Source organism: Mixophyes fleayi, chromosome 8 (genome assembly GCF_038048845.1).
Source record: "Mixophyes fleayi isolate aMixFle1 chromosome 8, aMixFle1.hap1, whole genome shotgun sequence".
In the NCBI taxonomy this organism is placed as follows: domain Eukaryota; kingdom Metazoa; phylum Chordata; class Amphibia; order Anura; family Limnodynastidae; genus Mixophyes; species Mixophyes fleayi.
Genome location: NC_134409.1, coordinates 28,211,101 through 28,233,054, shown reverse-complemented (window position 1 = coordinate 28,233,054; position 21,954 = coordinate 28,211,101). Strand labels below are relative to the sequence as shown.

The 21,954-nt window shown below is 41.7% G+C and overlaps 2 protein-coding genes across 5 annotated transcripts in view; one reads left to right on the top strand and one right to left on the bottom strand.

Annotated features, from left to right (window-relative positions):
• ABL2 (ABL proto-oncogene 2, non-receptor tyrosine kinase) overlaps positions 1-6,072 on the top strand; it is a 33,312-nt gene extending 27,240 nt beyond the window's left edge. For all 4 annotated transcript variants that reach the window (XM_075182224.1, XM_075182223.1, XM_075182225.1 and 1 more), the window contains exons 9-11: positions 181-270; positions 945-1,118; positions 1,263-6,072. In XM_075182224.1, coding sequence (XP_075038325.1) covers positions 181-270; positions 945-1,118; positions 1,263-2,773 — 1,775 coding nt within the window. In that variant the 3' untranslated portion in view covers positions 2,774-6,072. The remainder of the gene's footprint in view (positions 1-180; positions 271-944; positions 1,119-1,262) is intronic.
• Positions 6,073-14,216: 8,144 nt separating this feature from the next.
• TOR3A (torsin family 3 member A) lies at positions 14,217-21,926 on the bottom strand. The gene is made up of 6 exons (XM_075182222.1): positions 19,998-21,926; positions 19,739-19,852; positions 17,181-17,446; positions 16,803-16,966; positions 15,957-16,081; positions 14,217-14,831 (listed from the first exon to the last, which is right to left on the bottom strand). Exons 1-6 carry the CDS (start codon positions 20,227-20,229, stop codon positions 14,584-14,586), a joined length of 1,149 nt encoding a protein of 382 aa, XP_075038323.1. The 5' UTR covers positions 20,230-21,926; the 3' UTR covers positions 14,217-14,583.
• Between the last annotated feature and the right edge of the window lie 28 nt (positions 21,927-21,954).

The window sequence follows — 21,954 nt, the reverse complement described above, 5'->3', positions numbered from 1 at the left end:
TGGATACACAACAGTTATTGAACATTGGTTCATTCGAGATGTTGCAGATCAGATTTGTGGGTTTTCTTGTAATATTTCTGAAGAGCATCAGCTTTATATAAGCAGCGTGTATTTTATTAAGTTGCAATACATTGCATATTTGTATCCTCCCCTCATTCTCCCTTCGTTTGTTCACCTTAGGCTGGCAGTGGAATCCCTCCGATAGACCTTCCTTCGCAGAGACACATCAAGCCTTTGAGACCATGTTTCATGACTCTAATATAAATGAAGGTTAGTAGAATTACTGCTAGTATGGATCCATGTGGAGTTTTGCTGGTTACACATTGGCTGATCCAGCTGCGCTGTCCGAGCGAAAGTATCAATGTCCAAACTGGCCACACACACGGGTGAGGTTTGGGCTTAAGGATCATGGGCCTTGTAGTTGGATCTCTTCCTACTGAAACAGGAGCTGTTGGTACTGTCAGTTGATGTCTAGCCCATAGCGGTAATCATCCAGCTGCTTTTACCAACATGGCAAAAATATCCAGTCACTCATAAATATAGCTCCTAGTTTAACTAATTATCTTGTAAAATCACTCTGAGCGAGAAGGCTGCAAGTTTTCTTTTAACCTTTCTCTCGGTATATAGTGTTGGTTATAATTACTTATCTAATAAAAGTTACACTTCATTTGCACTTCTTCTGGATAGACTACATTGGGATTTGTGTGTGGCAAAGAGTGAGCCTTGCTGCTGTTGCAGAGGATTTATGACTTCCATCCATAACTATTATGTTTAGTGTATTAGAGCAAAGCATATTTTTTATTCAGTGTACCTGCCTCCTACACTCTGCGAAGGAAGCCACTTTTGGGCTAAGCCAGTATTCCTGAGACTGCAGCCACGGGTACACTTTAAGTAGTGTGCTTGCTGCCTGCTGTAATTTTGCAATAACGTTTGTCCACTTGCAGAGGTCGCTGAAGAACTGGGGCGCACTGCTGCTTCCTCAACCTCTGTTGTGTGTCAGAGCCGTCTTCCCATGCTGCCCTCGAAATCCCGAACTTTGAAAAAGAAAGCGGAGAACAAAGAAAACATTGAAGGCACTGGGGATTCATCGGATAACTCGACCTCCAGCGCAACAGCAGGTAACGCAGATATTGCCTTGTGAATCGTTTCTATGAGTGGTAGGGAAGAGCGCTTGCTGCTGGTACGTGCGAGATATGGAGTCTGCATGACTGTATTCTACAAGGGCTTACTTTTCATCTGGCTTTTTGTTTTTACCTTGCTAGGAATACTTCGGGGGTCTCCTGTAGCAAGCGGCTCTCCTGCTCTTCCACGCAAGCAGAGGGACAAGTCTCCTAGCAGCTTATTGGGCGATACGAAGGAGACGACATTTACACGAGACCGTAAGGGAGGATTCTTCAGTTCGTTCATGAAGAAAAAGAGTGCACCGCAGCCTCCAAAACGCAGCAGCTCCTTCCGTGAAATGGAGAACCAGCCCCACAAGAGACCAGAACTCACTGGAGAGCTCACCTCTTTCCAGCAACTTGATGGTCTAGACACCCCTGCCTCACCTGGCTCTCACAAGTGCTACGGGGGAGTACCACAGCGTAGTTTTGCAGAGGAATCCACGGGGGGAGTTAGCAGTGGTTGGACTGGGATATCTGGCTTCTTTACTCCTCGGCTCATCAAAAAGACATTTGGATTGCGGACAGGAAAATCAGGGAGCAATGAGGATCAATCCAAACCTTTTCCCAGGTCAAATTCCACATCTTCTATGTCTCCTGTAGTTTCTGAGCAGGACAGAATATCCATGACACTGCCCAGAAACTGCCACCGGACTAAGGTTCAGCTGGACCGTGCTGCTTCAGTGTCCTCACAGCCAGATGAGAACCCGCAGGATCTCCCAAGGACTGCATTGGACGTAGCACCTCCACAGCCAAATAGGGACCGAGTAAAGCCCAAAATGCTTCCACGGACTGGAGGTAGTGAACGAAATGGTGGTCTGCGAACAGGTGCAGATGAGAGGTCATCTCCTGGCAAACACGCAGGGGGTGTGTCTTCCTGTTTCCCCGCAGCCTCCCACAACCACAAAGTGCCAGTTCTCATCTCTCCTTCCCCAAGGAATGCATCTACAGATGTCCAGCTGGTTGGAATGGATTCTTTAGGTCACACCTTCAAATTGCTTCAGGAACATGTGGCCCCAGCTGGTTCCGAGAAGGACCGTCCTTCTCATCGCCGGTTGAAGCCAAAATGTGCCCCTCCCCCTCCTCCAAATCTGAGGTTTCTCCAACAGCCACCTGCTGAGGGCACAGGCTCACCTACACAACCTGTCCCTGAACGGACGGCCAAGCCGTCCCGGCCAATGCTGCCACCTCCACCTCCTGTTGGTCAAGCAGGAAAGCTTTCCAATGGAGCAGCTGGAGGTGTTAGGGGAGCACTAAGGAAGCCTAAGCAGCCTGCAGAGAAGATCTCTGCAGAAAAGATAAGCAAAGAGGCCCTATTGCAGTGTGCTGGAATGTTATCCAGTGCGCTAACACTGCCGCAGCCCAACAGCCAATTAGTGGACACCGGCCACCAGCTTCTGGACTACTGCACTGGATATGTAGACTCCATCCCCCAAACACGAAACAAATTTGCCTTCCGTGAGGCTGTCAGTCGATTAGAGGTCAGTTTGCAGGAGCTGCAGGTGTCTTCCGCTGGGGCGGGAGGTGCTTCCGCTGCTCCCCAGGGCCCTAACCCTGTACTTAATAACTTACTGTCCTGTGTACAGGAGATCAGTGACGTGGTGCAGAGGTAGCTAATGAACGTCCCCGCTCTTATGTTCATGGCGCATTTGTTACTGAAACCCTAAACACCATAAAACAACTTCCTCCATTGGGTTACACTGGCAGGTGTGTGACAGGCATAGTAACCTCAGCATTGAAGGAGCCGATGAAAGGGTCCGGCCTCTGTTGCTAACCAATATTTGCTATGCTGGTAAATATAAAAGAACAATGAAAACCAGCAGAAAACATTTAACACGAAGACACCAGATAACGTTTTACTCTCCATTATTTTGTTTTAGCATATTTTGCTTTGCTTTTTTCTTTTGTCCATTACATCTCAGGTTTAGTTTGTATTTTCATATGGAGATTTTTGTTCTCCATTCTGACTGGGTCCAAAATTAAAATGAACTAGGTTGGAATCCCCTTCGGTAACTATCCTGTATCTCTGAGTTGAACAAACTGGGTGACGGGTTGGCAGCATTGTATTTTAAACCCACCCTCCTTGCTGTAGAGGGCAGGTAGAGAGGTTAGTGTGCATATGTGGAACCAGGGTCCCCCGTGGGAAGCCCATAGCTGGCAACAGAGACTGTCAAAGTAATTGGTCTGGTGTTTAAACTCCTTAAGGGACTAAGCAAGGCCCAATTTTTTTTATTATCATCATTTTATCTCTTACCTCATTAAACCTCTGCTGTCAGAGGTGGAGGTCATGTCCTGCAGTACTACTTCAATGCAGACAGTGACGGGCACCTCTGGTAGCAAATTCCGCGCCATCCAACACCGTGAAGGTTGTAAAGTGTATACATCACCTACGTACTGCGGAGGCAGCCATTTTGCCGGCCAATCATAAGTGTCCAAACTCTAATTCGACTAGGAACTGGCATGTTTCTCCTAGTTCCTATTGCATTTATAGACTCCATTGTTGTTTATATTTGTATCATCCACAAAATGGCTAACTCCACTGTCTAAACAATCAATACACTTTAATAACACGTACTGGTATGTGGAATGTTGATATGCTGACTTTGCCATATATCTATACTTTATTTTGTTATATCACAAAATGTTTTAAAGTAAAAAGAAAACTGCTTATTTTGCTGTTACGATGATGAATTTCTAGCTTCTTGGCTCCCACAAGTCATTGACATCACAGCATGTTTCTGTGGTTATGTAGATATGTTCTCTCTCCCACAATGCAATGTGACTGCTCTGACCAGCACAGCGATGCCGTGCTCATGTTAATCGGAACACTAACACACATTCACGTGAACCTATCTGACCGATGCCATTCAGTTGTTGAGCTATTACAATGTTTGTGTGGTTTGTTTTATTTATTTTGGTCCAGATTTTGTATAGAGAATTATATATTGTGACCTCACTTGGGGAGTGCTATCTCGCTCTGTAAAAGCGTAATCTGCAGAGTATCTATACGGATGTTTTGTGGTCACAGTTCAGTGCTGTCTGTCAAACACATAGTTGGTTGATGCAGTGGTCTAAAAAGCTCTTTCTGGGTAGTACTGGAATATGGGAATAACTGGAGTCTGTAGCTGAAATACCATGTTTCCATTAGAAACACACATTGGCAGAGCTCAACTCTAGCTGCCTGTTCTCACATGCTTCACACCTGTGGGCGCTGGTTACAAAAATAAAGGGTGCATTCACTTAGCAGGTACTTGTGTGGCAAGTGATATCTATAGCACACTAGCATGCATGATTGCATTAAATCCAATGGTTCCATATTGCATTAAAAACGGTGGGTGTTATTTTTAGACAAATATGGCATCCAGGATGAGAGGACACAAGCTAAGGGAGGTGTTCAGAATCCACCGTTTACACAGGAGTGTTACATTTTACATCATACACACAAAATTTAATTTTTAGGTAGGTATTTTGGGATTTGGGCAAACATTCTAAAGCAAATTTTAATGCTAGAACTTTCAATTACAAGATACAGGGAAGTTTAATATTCTGTTCACTGGACTCTACTAGTTACTGGTAAGTAATTCTCCCTTATTGCACTTCATAAACAGTTTATTTTATTATATCAATATTATTAACTGCTGGAGTACTCCCTCTTTATACCTCCAGACCAAAGCATTACAGACCTTACAGAGAGGACAGTGTATAGAGAAAATGAATACAGTGCAGACAATATACCTGGCAGTAAGTGAGGGTGATATTATAAATGGGACAGGAGCACCATGTTGAAATACTTTTATGAAAGTAAAATGTAATTATGCTTCTCCTAGATACCAGTAAGACTCAGTGATTTACATACTAACTGAATCCACTAGGATCTAGTACAGTGAATGCACCTTTTATTGTATAACATCTTATTTTACATCTTATTTTAAACCATTTAGTGCCAGTGCATTGGTACACCCCCTCCCCCCTGCCGCTATTGAACTCTACAAGGCATATAATGTTTATGGATTTGGACCTATCAGACTATGCTGTGTACTTATGTAAACATGACATAATGGTCTGTCCTATGTCTGTGGCCGCACCTGCTTTCTGGGTCATCGAGCAACTAAAAACCTCTCTTCTATTTGCTGTACCATATTCTGGGGCTGCAATTTCCACAGGGGAATTCCGTGTGCTGTTCATTTCATTATTTTCTACTCTGCTGACACTTTCGCCCTGCAGAAGCTGTAACTTGGGCCAGTAACCCCATGTAAACCCTTTGCAGCAATCAATGTATAACCCACCGCCCTGCCCTGAAGTCAGTTTCTGCTCTATAAGGCTGCTACATAGAATTGTTTGGAGGTGTCAGTCACACAGACATAAGCTCTCTCCGATAGAACACTAACATTGTCCATTGTCCCTATTCCTTTGTAATTTAGCCCCATTAAATATTTGCCTTTGTAGGTTGTTATCGGTTTTCTCACCTATACTTCAAACCCGCAAATAAAGCTCAATTTGTGGTGCTTCCTGTAATAATACTTTGTAGGGATCACTGCCAGCCCATATTGCATGGCAGGAGAACAAGAGATTAATGGTTCTCTGGGATGGCTGGCGCTGCACACCTCTGCCACACTCCCCGCACACTTACCAGTGTTTTCAGTTGTTTTTTTTTTTGTTGTTTTTTTTTTTTAAATAGTTCTTGTAATATATTTTGTTGGTGTTTCTTTATTTAATTTTCACTGGTTTATTTTCTGACTGTGAACTGCTAACAGTGTTACATGTGATGTGAATGTGACCCCTTGAATGGATGCCATGTTATATATCTGTTTTTGTTTTTTTTTAATTTTGTTTTTTTTTTTTTTAAAGAAAAAGAACAAAAAAGAGAAAAGGATGTTGCAATATTTTATCGCAAATAAACTTGAAGCCTCTGCTCTTTTGTGTCTTGTTTGATTTTTGGAAACAATTTAACATTCTCATGAGACCATTAATATAATATGTATAGTATAATATGAACGGTCACTAGACATATGTATGTATTTACTATCTATTGTGTAGGATGTATAAGCGATAAACAGAAGCCACCTTCTTTGTTGACCTTGGTTAAGAATGCTAATAAGGTAGAGTTTGCACATTAGCTGTCTGTATCCTACAGGGATGTGTTCACATCTAGTGTCACAGATCTGAGCTAGTCTTTGTCCGTGATCTCAAATAGCTGATCAGAAACGTGTGTTAATTGGTGTTACAAAATGCGTCTGCCAATAAATGTGATGTTCACACTCATGAAAACTTGATATCTGCCCAGTAGTCTGTGGCAAGCAATGCGTAATATGATGGTGCTATACAAATAAACGATTATGCAGACAAAATGTATATATATAAAAAAAAAAACCTGCAGTGTTGTATAAAAAAGTTAAACTTGCTTTTTAAATTTCTATTTAAACTTGTTTAATCTGTTTCCACCCAGCCATAGAATGCATAAATCAGTTTTATCGTAAAATCCACTAAAGCTTGCCATTGGTTACCCAGGTGATGTCATCAATATTGTTATCTTAGTACAGTGGTTCCCAAACTGTGTGCCTAGGCTCCCTGGGGTGCCTCGGCGATCTCACAGGGGTGCCTCGGACAGGGCTGGTGGTAAGCAAGGCGGGAGACTACTTGGCAATTATTTTGGCTTAGGGGTGCCTTGAAAATATTCTGGAGACCCTAAGGGTGCCTCGAACTGAGAAAGTTTGGGATCCACTGTCTTAGTATAATGGAGAGCTCTTGGGACCAGTAATACCCAGATATTTTATAACACAAAGACATTGTGAGCTGTTTTTAATCTCTGCCATTAGATTTAAAGGTCACTGATCTCTAAGCTAATATTAATGCATGCTTAAACACATGCTATTGTAATAAAAATAATTGGGAGAAAAAAATGAAAAGAGGAAAAGTTTGAAAAAGTGAGTTAGTACATGTGTGTGTTTCTGTTTTTGATAATTATCATAACCCACATAAGCAGGTGACACCAATAGGAAAGTATGCATATTTGCCATCCCTATGAATGTTATGGGATGCAGAATAAAATGGGGCAGGTATTTGTAGAGTAGTCTGAAACTTGGATCATAATAATGGTAAGTGATTTTTTTTATTTTTTTTCATCTCTGCCACCATGAACCTGCTTCTGTCCACCTGCCTTTCCTCTCTGACAGCCCATGACTTTACCAGCTATTACAGACAAAGCGCCATTCGACAAGATATCTCCTCATGCCAGACCCTGCACATACCAGCCACCTTCTACACTCTTCAATCCTACTCCACTCTTCCCAGCAACTTGAGCATCCTATGGCTTACTCCCTTCCAACTTCTCTGTTTGCTTTCTCCTTCTGCACACCTGCCTTTAGCTCATCTTTAACCTGCCACTCCACTGGCCCATTCCTATTGTCCTTTAAACACATACTCAAAACGTCTCTAGACACATCCTCTCCAGCTACCACCCTGTTTCCTCCTTTATGTCTCTAAACTGCATGAGTGATTTGTGTACAAAAGCTTATCTCGCTTTCTCTCCTCTCACTCTCTGCAATGGTGCTTCCACCCCCAACATTTCAGACAAGTGATCAATGATTTACTTACAGGACTTCTCTGCCCTTGACACTGTTGATCACCCTGTTCTGCGCGCCTTTCACTCCATTAGTCTTTGTAGGTTTTTTCTTTCCCTACACATCCAACCCTTTCCTTCAGCGTCTCTATCTCTTCCTGCCCTACACTTTATCTGTTGGTCCCATAAGGCTCTTTTCACTGCCCTCTGCTTTCCTAACTATATATGGCCTCTTGATGAAGTAATTCTCATTTATCCTCTCCTCCCCTTTTCTCCCATCTTGTGTGACCAACTGTGTGTCTATCTCCACTTGAATCTCCCAACACTCCCTAAATCTCAACATGTCCAAATCGGAGTTATTATTATCATCCTTTATTTGATAGGTGCCACAAGTTTTCCGTAGCGCCGTACATAGTACAAACAGTAGACTATACAGGGTGAAACAGTACTGAACAATAAAAAATACCAATACTTCAGAGACTCCAGGCAGGCTAATGCAGTAAAGACTGAGCACAAGAGTAAGTATGGAGACAGGAGGGAAGAGAGTCCTGCTTATACGAGCTCACATCATAAGGGAGGGTAAACAAAAATCAGGCACAAAGGAAGCATGAGGGGGAGAGAAAAGGGGTTCAGGGAGAGGAGAGGGAAGAACAAGCAGAGGAGATGAGGGGGTTAAGTGGATGGTTGGTAGGCCTTGCGGAACAGGTGAGTTTTATGTGCCCATTTGAAGGAGCACAGATTAGGAGAGAGACGGATGGAGCGAGGGAGGACGTTCCAGTGAAGGGCGTCTGCACCGTAGAGGTCTTGGATTCTGGAGTGGGAGGAGGTGATCAGAGTGGAGGAGAGGCGACGGTCATTACCTGAGCACAGTTTATCTTCCCTCCGCCTAGATTCACCACCTTCCCTCAAATCTACCTCCCCATCAACAACACCACACAATCCTCAGTCTCTGCAGCCCACTGCTTATGGGGTCACACATGACTCTGTCCTCTGCTTTATTGCTCACATCCAGACTCTGTCACAGTCCTGTCGCCTCCACCTTTGAAATATTCTTATCAAAGATATAACTAAAACTTTTATCCATTTTCTCATCTTCTGCTTCAACGAATGCAACCTCCTCCTATCTGTCATCTCCACTCCCATCTATCCCTGTTTCAATCTGTCCTAAATGCCACTCAAGACTAATCTTTCTCGCAGCTCCATATCCGCTGCACCATTTTGCAAATCCCCTACATGGCTCCCCATAGCTGCCTCCTTAATTCAAATTACTATCCCCCCTCACCTACAAAGCCCTGAACAGCATCACCTCCTCATACATCTAAAACCTCCTCTCTTTGAGCTGCTGCACCCTACACACGACTACCCCTTTATGGAATTCCCTGCAACGCATTCAGACTTCTCCAAGTATTCAAAACATTAAAACCCACCACCTCCCATCTATACAGCTCACTGGTACATCCTCAGTTTCTACTTTGAGCCACACTGTCCTGTCCTTTTCTCAGCTGTACCCTTTTCCCACTAGATTGTAAGCTGTCATGTGAGCAGGTGTCCTCCCCTTTCACACTTGTGTTTACTTTCTCTACCCGGTGCTGTGGAGTTCTGTGGCACCTTACAAATCAATTACATATGAGTAAGCAAGACAGCTAATAACTGTGGTGAATCAAACGTTAAAGTTAGATGTTAAAGTCACCAGAATTCTGAAACCAAAGTGACGTTTGCATATTGTGCTATATTCCCAGTGGGACGCATTTCATACGTCAGTACTTTATGATTATTCATAATGAGTGCAGAAGTTTTAATGTTCATAGTCCTATATGGGGCACAGATTGGTTATGTGTTGGACAAGGCTTGTGTATAATCTGGTTATTTGTTTTATTTCCGGCAGTGTTTGGCTGGTTACCATTATTCGGTGTTATGCTGGTACCGACCTGTGTGTTAAGTCCTACCCCTGAAAATGTTTATGCCAACGTATTTTTGGGGATCATTTTTCCTCATACATATAGAACTAGCGTGAATAATATCTCCCAACTCGACACCTTTGTTCTGCACAAGATCTACGTCTCTCTACCACTCTCATCACATCCTCCCATTCCCGGTTACAGGACTTTTTCCGGGCTGCACCCACTTTATGGAATTCCCTCCCTCGCACAGTAAGACTTTCCTCTAGTCTTCAAGTGTTCTCTGAAAACCCACCTCTTCAGACAAGCTTATGATATTCCTCAACCACCATCTTAATCTCTCTAGATTACCCTATTACCACGCTCTACACAGCTAACACAAGACAACAACCCTCTGACCAACATTGCCACACATACAGCCCACTCAATACTTTTACCTTTGCATTCTAGCTGGTTTATTGTGCAATATGATGTAGCACATGCCCTTGTGTTTCTAACTCCCATTGTCCTATAGATTGTAAGCTTGCGAACCGGGTTCTCTTACCTCTCTGTATGTATTACCCAGTATTGTCTTAATAATGTTTGTTCCCAATTGTAAAGTGCTATGGAATTTGTTGGCTCTATATAAATAAATGTTAATGATGATGCCTTGCATGCATGCTATCTCTTTTTAGAAAGAGCATCTCTAACTTCACCTGTTTTCTGTGTTTTGCCTACAGATTGAACTTTGGAGGTTTCAGCTTGTTAGATAAGATGTATGGTCATGGCTAGAAATATCTACACCCTTGCAGTTTTTTCTAATAATACACTATTTCTCCCAGGCAATTGTTGAACTGTAAAAACTAATTGATATCCAAATATGCTTTGGTTTGCATTGACATAAAACACAGAGAGCTTAAAAAGTTAAGCTAGATAGTTATCTGAGAAAGCCAGACAGACGCCCATAGAGAGAACTTCATTGAAGGTTGCAGCACAGGTTTGTTCCGTTGGTGGAGAAACACCTCAATCAACTGCCCTACAGATTTAAGCTGACCTTTCTTAGATAAGGTTTGACTGTTTCAACGCACACCCACAACTCAGTGGGGCTTTTATACCATCTAACCCATTTACACTGAGACAAAAACACTTAAAAGCGGACAGAAATTGTTTAAGTCAAGACGCTGATCTGTTCAGAAGTGGCCAGCAATGAGTCCAGATCTAAATCCCATCGAACATCTGGGAAGAGATCTGAAACTAGTAGTTGGTAGAAAACACCCTTCTAATCTGTGAGAACTAGAGCAGTTTGCACAAGACCAAGGGGTATATTTACTAAAAAGGGGGGGGGTTTGCCTATAGCAACCAATCAGATTGTAGCTGTCATTTTGTAGAATGTACTAAATAAATGACAGCTAGAATCTGATTGGTTGCTATAGGCAACATCTCTCCACTTTCTCAATCCTGCAGTTTAGTAAATATACCCCCAAAGCTGCCAGAAGAGAGGTGCAAGAAAAGAAGCTCTATGTATGGCTGTAGGAAGTGGTTGATTGCAGTTATTTTGACCAAAGGCTGCCATATATCAAGTCTAGGGTGTCAATAAATTTGACAGTGCGGTTTCTTTTCATATTCTGATTGTAAAGGATAAACAGTATTACAATCAGAAGGTTCTGCATATTAATAGAATTGTGGAGACCAAATACTGTTGTTAATTTCACTTTAGGTGTAGAGGAAATTGTGAATTTGCTTGAAAAAATATAATGCAAGGCTGCCAATATTTTTGATGACAACTGTAGGTAACCAGCTGTTGTGGAACTACAAGCTCAAGCATGCCCTGACAGCCTCAGGGACTTAAAGTTCTATAATGGCTGTTAAACTACAGGTTGCCTAACCCTAAAATAGATTATAATCCCTCATCTATTAATCATTCAACTGTTCTCTTTTAAATGACCTTCTAGCCTGGTGTTTTTATAGTTCAGTTCCCCTTTCAGAGTACTTTTATACAGCCCAGTTTATAAATACGTTTAGCTGAATGTTAAATACACATTGTAGTGATGAGCCAGCCAAGTACTCCTGTGCCCTATCCCTCCCATGCAGGAAGACCATATACTATACAGTTCATTGATGTCTTCTGGCATAGAACCTCTAGAACTGGACGCACTATATTCTGAATTGGCTCAATTCAAGTTGACCAATCAGATTTATGAAGAGTGAGTCTGAAGAGTAAAAATAAGAGCAACAGACACCTGTAAAAGTAAACATTACTGATTTCCTCAATCCGAACCGTGCAGCTGAGACATTCAGATGGGTAGTCTTAAACATGTCTGTAAGGGATTTAGTGTGGTCAATGTTACCGGAGGCAGCCATTTTGTGCAGTAAGCCAATATTTCACCATAAAATGCATCAGTATTTTCACTTTTCTGATAGGCTAATATCTGAGTATTGGTCTTGTATTAGACTGGTGCATTGTATATCCCCCATGTTTTGTCTTTTAAATAACAATAACGGCTTGGATGTTACATATGTTGTTTCTGAACATATTTTTTTTTTTTTTTTTTTACTGGCACTTAATCTGCTCTACATATCTGCCAGCACTTACTAGGTAAAATTTACAAAACAGGTTGACACGTCAAAATATACATCACCTCTCACTTTAGTTTCAACAAGTAGGTGGGGCTTGGAACTAAGTTTTCAAAATGAGGCTGGTACACCCCCCACCACCCACATTCCTGCAGTAGCCTATGGCAGTGGATTCCAAACTTTTTCGGTTCAAGAAAATTTTCAAGGCACCCCTAAGCCAAAATAATTACCAAGAAGGCCCCGCCTTGCTTACCACTGGCCCTGCCCGAGGCACCCCTGTGAGATCTCTAAGGCACCCCAGGCGCAGTTTGGGAACCACTGGCCTATGGTGAAAGAGCATTTCTGAACACGGCTTTTAGAGAGAGTCAAATGATTTTTTTTTTCACAACTGTGGCCCAGTAAGTGAAGTCTCAGCGTCCATAATTCAGAAACATGCCCAGGAATGATGTAAAACAAATCTACAAAGAAAGTGTAATACTGTACTTGCTCTTTATCAGGCTGCTCAGAACAAACCATAACTGACCTTATAGTGAGGGTGGCTTTATAAAGAGGTCAGTACAGCAGCCTGCTCACAGCGCTTAGTGTTGGTATTAGTGTAGTACTATTACCAGCTTGTGGAACTGATCACCATCAGAAGTGCCGCCTTGTTCCTTTGCACCAATCATAACTATCAGTCACTTTTTCTAGAACAGTTTGAAAATTAAATTAATTGTGCGATTAGTTGCTATGCGGTTTAAGGATGCCCTCTCCTGTGTATGGTAACTGCTTTTATTTTAATGAGGGAATAGTTTTGTTCTCTTCCGGTAGAATTGAACTCCAAACCATTACGAGTTTAGGGTCAGTTACAATATATAATATAGATTTGCAGCTCTCTCTGTCTTCACCTTTATAACAAGTGGTGCAATCAGGGCTATGAAATTCAGAAAGGTGGAAAGCAGTCATTGTGGTTTAATTTGAAGTTAGATCCGTATGATAATGAACCAGTGGCGGATCCAGGGGGGGGCGATCGGGGCGATCGCCCCCCCTTAGCAGACACTTGCTGCCGACCGCTGCACAGTATGTGCAGGTCCATCCAGCCGTGACAGGCAGGGACAGTGTGCTGCCCGGCTTCTCTGACTGTGTTTAAAACACAATCAGAGCAGCCGGGCAGCACACTGTCCCTACTGTGCAGCCGTCGGCAGCCTAAGATGTTAGAAAGGGGCGGGGCCTAAATCGCCCCGGGTACAGCATTTTTTTAGATCCGCCCCTGTAATGAACCTATACATAAAGTACATAGTTTAAATGACATTTATGAACAGAATCTGAATCTAGTGTGGTCACATATCCTAGCATACAGAATAGAAGGGGACTATGTTTTTGTCAATATATATTGGAGAATAAGAGCCAGGGATTATTATGGGGGTGCCAGGGACTAGAGTACTGGCACATTGCTATGGCTTGCCCTGTGCAGATTATACCACCGATAGGTAATGCTTAGTTTTCATGGCAGACTCTATATGTGAATGCAGGATCCAGAGGTCTGCACCCACAGATTCTGCAGCAATAAGACAGAACTAGAATGTGAAATGTTAGGGTTTTGGATTTGTTTTTTGTTGCAAGGATGATTACAGAACTGTATCCTATAGTTAAATATTTAATCCATATTTAATAGTGTTATACACACAAAACAGAATACAAAGATCTGTAAGAGATAAGGACTGTTTGTAATAGAGAGCCTGAGTGCTTGTGTAATCCGTGTGTGTTCAATTGGGGTCAGTATGAACGAGCGTTGACAGAAGGACTATATTACACATCTGTACAGTGTATGAACCTGGTCACTTGGCTCACGCTACAGACAGCAAACAGCGAGGTTCCAAGCAGAGGGATACATAATCTTGCATCATCGCTGATCACTGTTCAAACGACATCTCCAATGATAGGATGACCTTGTGCATGAAGAAATATGACTATAGTGTGAACTCTGGGACAGAGATAAGAGACGGCCCCATTACCCTGACTGAGCAACGTGTAGACACTACATGAGCAAATATCAGAGGTACAATCAAATATAGGATAAAATATTTATTGGCAGTAAAAATGGTAATTCAGATAAGTGTGAATATAAATAAATAATAGATAACATTTCATACAATACTTGTAACAGGTAGTAAAGGCAAATGATGCTTCTTTGTATTAGTCCCATTTGCACCAGACAGTTTTAAGAGCCAGCAGCAAGCTCACGTAGCAGCTTAATGTCCGTCATGATGACAGTAGAGTCTATGTCGGAGCCATAGGAGACTAACCGGCTGTTTCAAAGCCTCCCCCAGACCAGACCTCCCTGGTCTACTACCATCACTGACTCTTCCTTGTCTTTTCACCAGCCCCAAAGGTCTGTGGCTTGTTCCCAAGATCCGGAGAGAGTCTCTCCATTAAGTTAAAACTTCATGAAGTTGATTCTTTGTGCCACCTGTTTACATCCTTGGGCAGAGAAAACCTTTTCCTCCTTTGGCACAAACAGAAGTTCTTGGATAACAGGCTCCAGATCGCTCTCAGAGTATGTTAGACCTCGAGCCACTAAGACATCCTGAGCGCACAACTTCACGTGACGGCGTTCCAGGGGCAGGAAAGGAACAAAGGCATCGATCAGACCCGCTGTTAGGAGGTGATGTGGCAGGAGCTCATCTGTGAAAGATAAGTCACTATGAATAATAGTATGTGATAGGACTAGAGCACAGAGAGGTGGTTTAAGATAATTCAAGGTCAATCTTTACGGAATCTACCAAGATGCAGGTTTCTTAAAAATTAGCGCAAAATAATAGTGAAGTTTGCAAACCGAGAGTAGTATATAGAAGGGGGTGGCCACAAGGAATGTAGGGACTTTTTCCTGTTTAGTGTAACAAAAAATTATTACAACACTTAATACAAATTTACAGTTATTAGTTTCCTATAGATAAAATGAATTATGTGGCGAGACCGTAGAGGGCTCCTGCAGTCAGAGAGGTCAGGGGCCAAACAGTCCAAATCTGGGCCATTCACTAACAACCAAGTGAACAGGTCACTGCTTCCCACAACATCAGCACCCAGTTCCTGAAATACTCTGTGCTGATTTATCCATTTTGATTATATAATGGGCTACAAATCACCCCGCCCACTATCCAAACTGGGTACACAGGGATACACAGAAGATGACGATTATAAAAAGTCAGCTGCACTGTAAAATTGAAAACTAAACAATACTAAATGTAAGACATCTGTTCATGCACAAAATTTACTGTTTTCACTCATTTCCATCAATTCTATATATTTTAATCCTAGGTTGACTGAGAAGTGATGATCTTTCTCCTCAAAGTGGATGCTTCTCTGCTTTATATACCAGGAGAGAGAAAACTTTATATAATAACAGTTCTCTCTTTTTTTTTTTTTTGCAAAATGCATGATGTGTAGCCAGGTAAAACAATAAGTGTTGGCTGTACCATATAGTGCTACAAATAGGCCGTTTACCTATTGATCATAGTCAGTGACTTGTTTTATGCATCAGACTTCCTACACCAGCGGCAAAGAGCAACACGTGAGACAGCTGTCCTGACGTTTAAGCAAGAGAGAACATACCACCCTATTCTATAGGTTTTTTTTGGTCTGGGGGTTAATAGGTTCAGATGCCCTCAGGTTTGGTATCTTTCCAAGATAATCAGGAGATCCTGTAGGGCCACAACAGAGAGGAAGTAATCTGCACTGCTATATCTTCACACACAGATAACAATTATATGATGTCAATTACTTCTTATGTAATGTACAGACTATATGTACCTTCGCTCTGTCGTATGACAGCTTTTAAAGGACGATCCAAATCATCCAGTGTAATCTCCTCACGATGTCGCCCGGCACGCCAGAAGTTAAGTGCCACCTCATTGATGGCACTGCCACCAATGCCACTGAACAAGAAAAAAACAGGAAATGTCAAGTTTTAGCTTTGACAGGTCTGAGGTGCTCAGCAAGGTCCAACAGAAGTAGGGCAGACATTTCAACTATATATTAGTTGTGGTTTGTAGTCATCTCACTCACAGAGCGGGCACAGGTGCAATACAGTCGTCATTAAACACCAACCACGTGTAGAGATGTACACGGGCACCCACAGGGGTATGTCAACTCAACCCCCAAATATTTAAATATATGATAATAACTGATGTTAAACATTGTTCATTTTTATCCTTATTTTCCACTACAGGGATTTGTTTTTTGTTTTTAAAGGTAAAATGTTTACGAGCACAGGGCAGGAGGAAATATTTATTAAGAGTATGAAACTAATCTGATCTAGGACAAAAAGCTCAAATAATAAAACATGACATTATGATATCACTGGCAAAGTCCAAATGCATCAATCTACCAATCGTCAGTCTGTACTGAGCATTTGTTACCTAAGAGAGTGAAAGCCAATTGGTGAGCATCACCTCTGCAAGCAATCTCTTTAAAAGGAGAACGCGGACATTAGGTTGGCCAGATTTAGTTATGTATGAACACCACAGTTATTTAAATTATATATAATATAACAGTACTATTTCTTTAGTCACATTTCCACTTTTGAATAGCTTACGGTTACACAACTAATTACAGATACAGTATTACTGAATGATACGAATAAGTGGCAGCTTCTACCTGAGGAATATAAAGATGCTTTTGGCCTCCTGTGTAGCTGTTGGCCTCAGAAGAGGTAGGACGTAGTCCAGGAGAGCCGCCGGTATCTTGTCTGACTCATCAAACACAAACAAGGGCTGCGCACAACGCGAGGAAACCTCTAGGATCTGCTTCGCCAACTGAGCCTAGAAATGAATCAGTAAATCAGCCGTTTATTATACATATTCAAAGCCCATTTAGGGTTATGTAACTATAACTGTTCCAGATGTACACAGGACAAGCATCCCATACACCTGGAACAATCCATTTGTACATTCACATCCTAGGTGCAGCTAAATTAAGAAGCAAAAATATATTATTAGGGGTTTAGTGGCAATACCGTGCAATAACCCAAATTACCTTGTATGCGTCTAAGTGTGAGAGGTGGGGGAAGTGCAGTTGAGGTATAAACACTTTGGTGCAACGGCTCCGCTGCTCGTCCTGGTAAAGGTTCTCTGCTATTATCCGAGCCGCAAGGTTCTTGCCGGTACCGGTCCAGCCATGGAAGGACAGAACCAATGTCTTTTTACGCTCACTGTCCTGTAGGAACCACTCCAGGGAAGACAAAATCTGACGCACAGCCAGGTTCTGCCCATGAACCCTTCTCTCCAGATCCACCTGCAGACCTAGAAGAAGTAGAGAGAATAGTTTAACGTGTTGTACAGAAAATACCAATAGTTATATGGCAACAATATGTGTTCTGCTCTCTGATTGAACTCTTTGGAAGCCAGACGGGTAAAAGTTACAGAATAAAATAGATTATAGCTGCCACAAAGCGTTGTTTTTAAATTGATGCAGTAGCTCCACCAACAATGTATATGATACAAAGCTCATTGTGTTACACAAACACACTGTAGTGTGAACCCAGCCCAAAGGACTATAGGTATTACCCAGAGATCTCAGAATTCCAGAAAGAGTCAACTATTGGATGTGATTCAGTCACACACATAGACATGAACTTAGTGTCTATTGTTACAGTCACTATGAGGAGCTCTGCTAAACAATCTCATGAGTAGAGAAATGTTAGGGGCTATGTGGGGAAAAGGAGGGCTAATGATTAAATGTGTATTAGTGGGCATCATACTCCAAACTCTGTAAAAACCACTTATGTGGCCCTCAAGTCCCAATCATTCTAGATAATATATCCCCTACCAGCATTTTCATATCCAGATTTGTGTTCAGTAGTTGCTTTGCAATACAAGTATACTGTATGCTGTCATTTGTCATCTAAACTTAGCCAACGAGTGGTTCTGTTACTACAGATAAATAATATCATACAAAACAAAACATTGTTCATAAATAGTAAAAGACAAGTATTATTCATTGAATGGAATATAGCGGATGGAGATCCAGATAACAGAAAACAGAGTAAATGTAATCAATGAAATGATAGATTAGCAATGAATAAAATACAGACCGTGGACTAATTAGTAATAAATTGTGCGTCAGGTAAGAGATTACAGAGTAAATTCAATCAATGAAATGAGTAGTGAATTAATAGCAGACAATGGGACTAATTAGCATGAGGGGTATAAGAGAAAAAAATGATAAGGGGTGTAAGAGAAACAATCAATATAGAACATCGATGATGTATATAGTAAATTAATTCCAATGAGAAACTAGTAGTGAACAGCAGATGGTAAATGAATCAGTGATGACTGAGAGGTGCGAGAGCAACATGAATTCACATTTGCAAGATGCACTTTTTGCTGGGAATATACAATAAGTTGATATGTAGAGAAAATTCCCTTCTTATTACACTCAATGTGAGCTGCTACTAAATCTAAGGAAATTAAACATTACCCTGCAGTAAAGTTATTCCTCTGATTGTCTCTTTCTGGTGACGGCTATATGTTATATCATATAAATTCATACACTATGGCCCTAAAAATATGATAAAACTAAACAAAGGTATATAAGAAGGTCCTTCTTGAATATTATTGGTTATAAGGAATGGGACCTTTATTTCCTTTTAATTAATGACAGGTGGGGAGTTTGACTGGGGTGGTACACCTGTCAAAGCGTAACGCAGGTGTCCTACGGCGAGCTCCTGGAGGACAGAAACCCCCCGTGGAGCAGAAGGGCAATGCGAGCACCCAGTGGGACACTTTTGGTAAGCAGAACTGGCGCTGTGGGATGAGTCTTAAAATGACTTGTTTTCCTTTTTTTTTTCAAAAGCATTTTATTATATCTTAAGCAATTTATTGTCTAATAGCTTGTTAGTACATTTAATGGGGTCTCATAGGATTGTGTTTGGCATATTTAATAATTCCTGCAAAATTTCGGACGCGATGTGTCTCTGTGGACATTCTGGAGACACTTTTTCCGTTACTACGGTAGAAATCTCCGCTCACTTTCCCATCGCACCTCTATGGGGCGCCAGGAAAAATGAACTTAAATTTCTGTCAAAATCTCTGCCGCAAAGTGTCTCCAGAATGTTCGCGAGACACTTCACAGCTAATTGAATCTCTCTCCTTAGTATCTTAGGGCCTGGTTCGTTAAGGAAAGTAAAGCAAAAAAAAAAAAGGTATAAATTTGATCCTTGGTAAAACCATGTTAAATTGGAGGGGGGCTAAATTTAAGACGTGAAGGCAGATTTGTAGTTGGAGTAGGGCATGTCCTATATTAACTCCAGTGTAAAAACAAATCTGTCCAGTATTTGTGTGCTACATGAAAAAAACAGCCAGTATTTAACTTATGTGCAAAATAATAAACGAATTTGCACCCCTTGCATTGCAACATGGTTTTGCCCAGGAGAAAACTTACTTATTTTTTGCCTTAATTCTCCTTGATGAATCAGGCCCAGTAGGAATACCATACATGTTATATATATATTCAGGACAGCACTCTCCACTATAAATGAGACAAATGTAAGAGTCTATCCCAGTACAGACATATCTTTATAATCACCTCCTTACCTGTGAGGTTGTTGGTAATCATCACATGTGTAAGATCTCTGCTCGCTGTCACTCTTGTATACCAGTCAGTCAGGGCACGCAGGGAATCCCACCCTAAGCTGTGCCAGCTCCAATCTGAAACAGATAGAAGTATGAAATAGCACCGTCAGCTGGTGAGGGGACCATGAGCATGTGATGGGCAGGTCATCTGCTAACACTGGAGAGTTAGGTGCAAAGAGGGGCTAGTATTTGAAGGTAATGAAAGGGCTCCGGTACTCACCAGCATGGCTCTTCTTCTCTTCACACTCTGCCCACCACCAGCACTGGAGGTCCTGCATGTAGTCCCAGGACAGCTGTGCCAAGTCTTGCACCTCATGGACACCAGAGAACCATACAGCAGTTTCCTTCTCTCCTGCATCTTCCTCTGTGATGTCCAATATATCCTGATCAGAAAGCACTGATGAGATGTTTAATAGCAGCAGCAGCACAGCAGCCCTGGGCATGACTGGCATGGTCCAATGTCAGGTCTAGTCTTAGATCCTGGTGATGATTGTACTTAGAATGTTATAAAATATTCCTAATGCAATGTCTGGTCAGTCTGTGTCTGCATTCTTGCTGGGAATCTGGCTTGTCACTGTGCCACTCGTTATATTGACTTGATTTCAGGACTCTCTCCTCCCTCTCAGTTAAGTCACACTTTCCTTGTCCGTCACTGTTTATGCTGCTCCATGTGTCAGACACTCCCCTTCAGTGAGAGTGTGTAAGGTGTGCCAACTCCAGTGCAGTCGTGACTCATGTCAGTTTAACCCCACACTCACTAAGGCTCGCTGCAGCTCCTAGGACCACCTTCAGGGAGGGTCTCTTTTATTCTGAATCTAATGGGAAAATGTTTTCTATGTGAATTCCTGAGAAAGTAAAGAGTATAGAAGCCATAATGGCCAAGGAATACTTGAAAACCTGTAATACGAACGTCACATGAAGAGAGCTGCAATACATAGTTATGTACAGCAATGCAATACATGGCTGCTTGATAAACTACACCGATCACTAGTAATAACCCCCCTTTTTTTCTTATGCAGAATGTTCTGTGGTGTCACTAACATTGGAATCTTAATGCAAATTTGTATTTTTATTAAACTTCAATTAGATATTTTGTGGCATATATGGGTAATGTTACCCCTCATAGTACAGCACTGTTTATTAAACACACACCCAGGGCTGCCAAGAGGAATTTCAGACCCCAGTACAGCAACTTCTTGGGGCCCCTTCCATAGCCACCAAAGGGCATGTGATCACACCAGGTTGGCGAGTCCTCCTATAACACAGGCTGTACTTTGTACCGGCTCCCCTCCCCCGTGCTATAGTGGGCCCCTATAGCATGTTTGATAGGAAGAACCCATTGTGACTTTATTACTCTATAACACAAAACTATAAAAATATGACATTGTGCAAATATATGCTAGAGAAAAGTTTGTACTCTACAGTTGGTCCTCTTTAGCCACAATGAAACCTCAAACTGAACAAATCTGAAAGTCATACTGCAAACAAACATATGTAAAAGTTTGCATATTAAACAAGACCCGAGGTGCCGTGTTCATCAACCAAGGTAAATGCCGATACGAGACGTATTTTGTGTTAAATTTTTCTGCACATGTCCAGAATGCAAATGACTGATGATGATGATCTTCAAGGACAAAGGACCCTTACTACAGCCTACGATTTTCAGGGGCTGAACAGGGAGGGGAATGGGTGTATGCACATAGTCAATGTACAGTAAGGGCGTGCTAAGGTAGAACACACGCAGCAGCATCCGATTCAAGCTTTGGCCATCTCTCAGGTACGTGTTTTTCTGTCATATCACTTGCACCACTTACATGGTAGGTGCAAGTACCGATTAGTAGTGATGACGGTCACATGCATGCTATAAAATTTGTTTGCAGAAACTGTAAATGCATTTTATTTGCAGCAGACATTAAGAACATAATAAATGTATTTTTTTTTCATTTTCTGTCATTAATTTGTATATATCTATATATGTATAAATGTATGTGTTTTAAAGAAGAAAAATGCACAATACTTTAGTTTTGCGTGCCTTAATGAATCAGGCCCAAGATGTTTGCCCTTAAACTGTGAACATCTGGTATATATTGTAAATTTAGCTTGTTCAACTTGACTTAAAATGGTGAAAGGAGGACACTGACAATCAAATGAACAAAAAGGCACCTTTGTTACAACAA

Coding starts and splice junctions, on each gene's coding strand:
- TOR3A (XM_075182222.1), bottom strand. CDS start 20,229: ATGCCAGTCATGCCCAGGGCTGCTGTGCTGCTGCTGCTATTAAACATC. Junction 17,447..19,738: donor GATTACCAACAACCTCACAG/GTAAGGAGGTGA, acceptor TACTTCTTCTAG/GTCTGCAGGTGGATCTGGAG. Junction 14,832..15,956: donor TGTCATACGACAGAGCGAAG/GTACATATAGTC, acceptor TATCTTTCACAG/ATGAGCTCCTGCCACATCAC.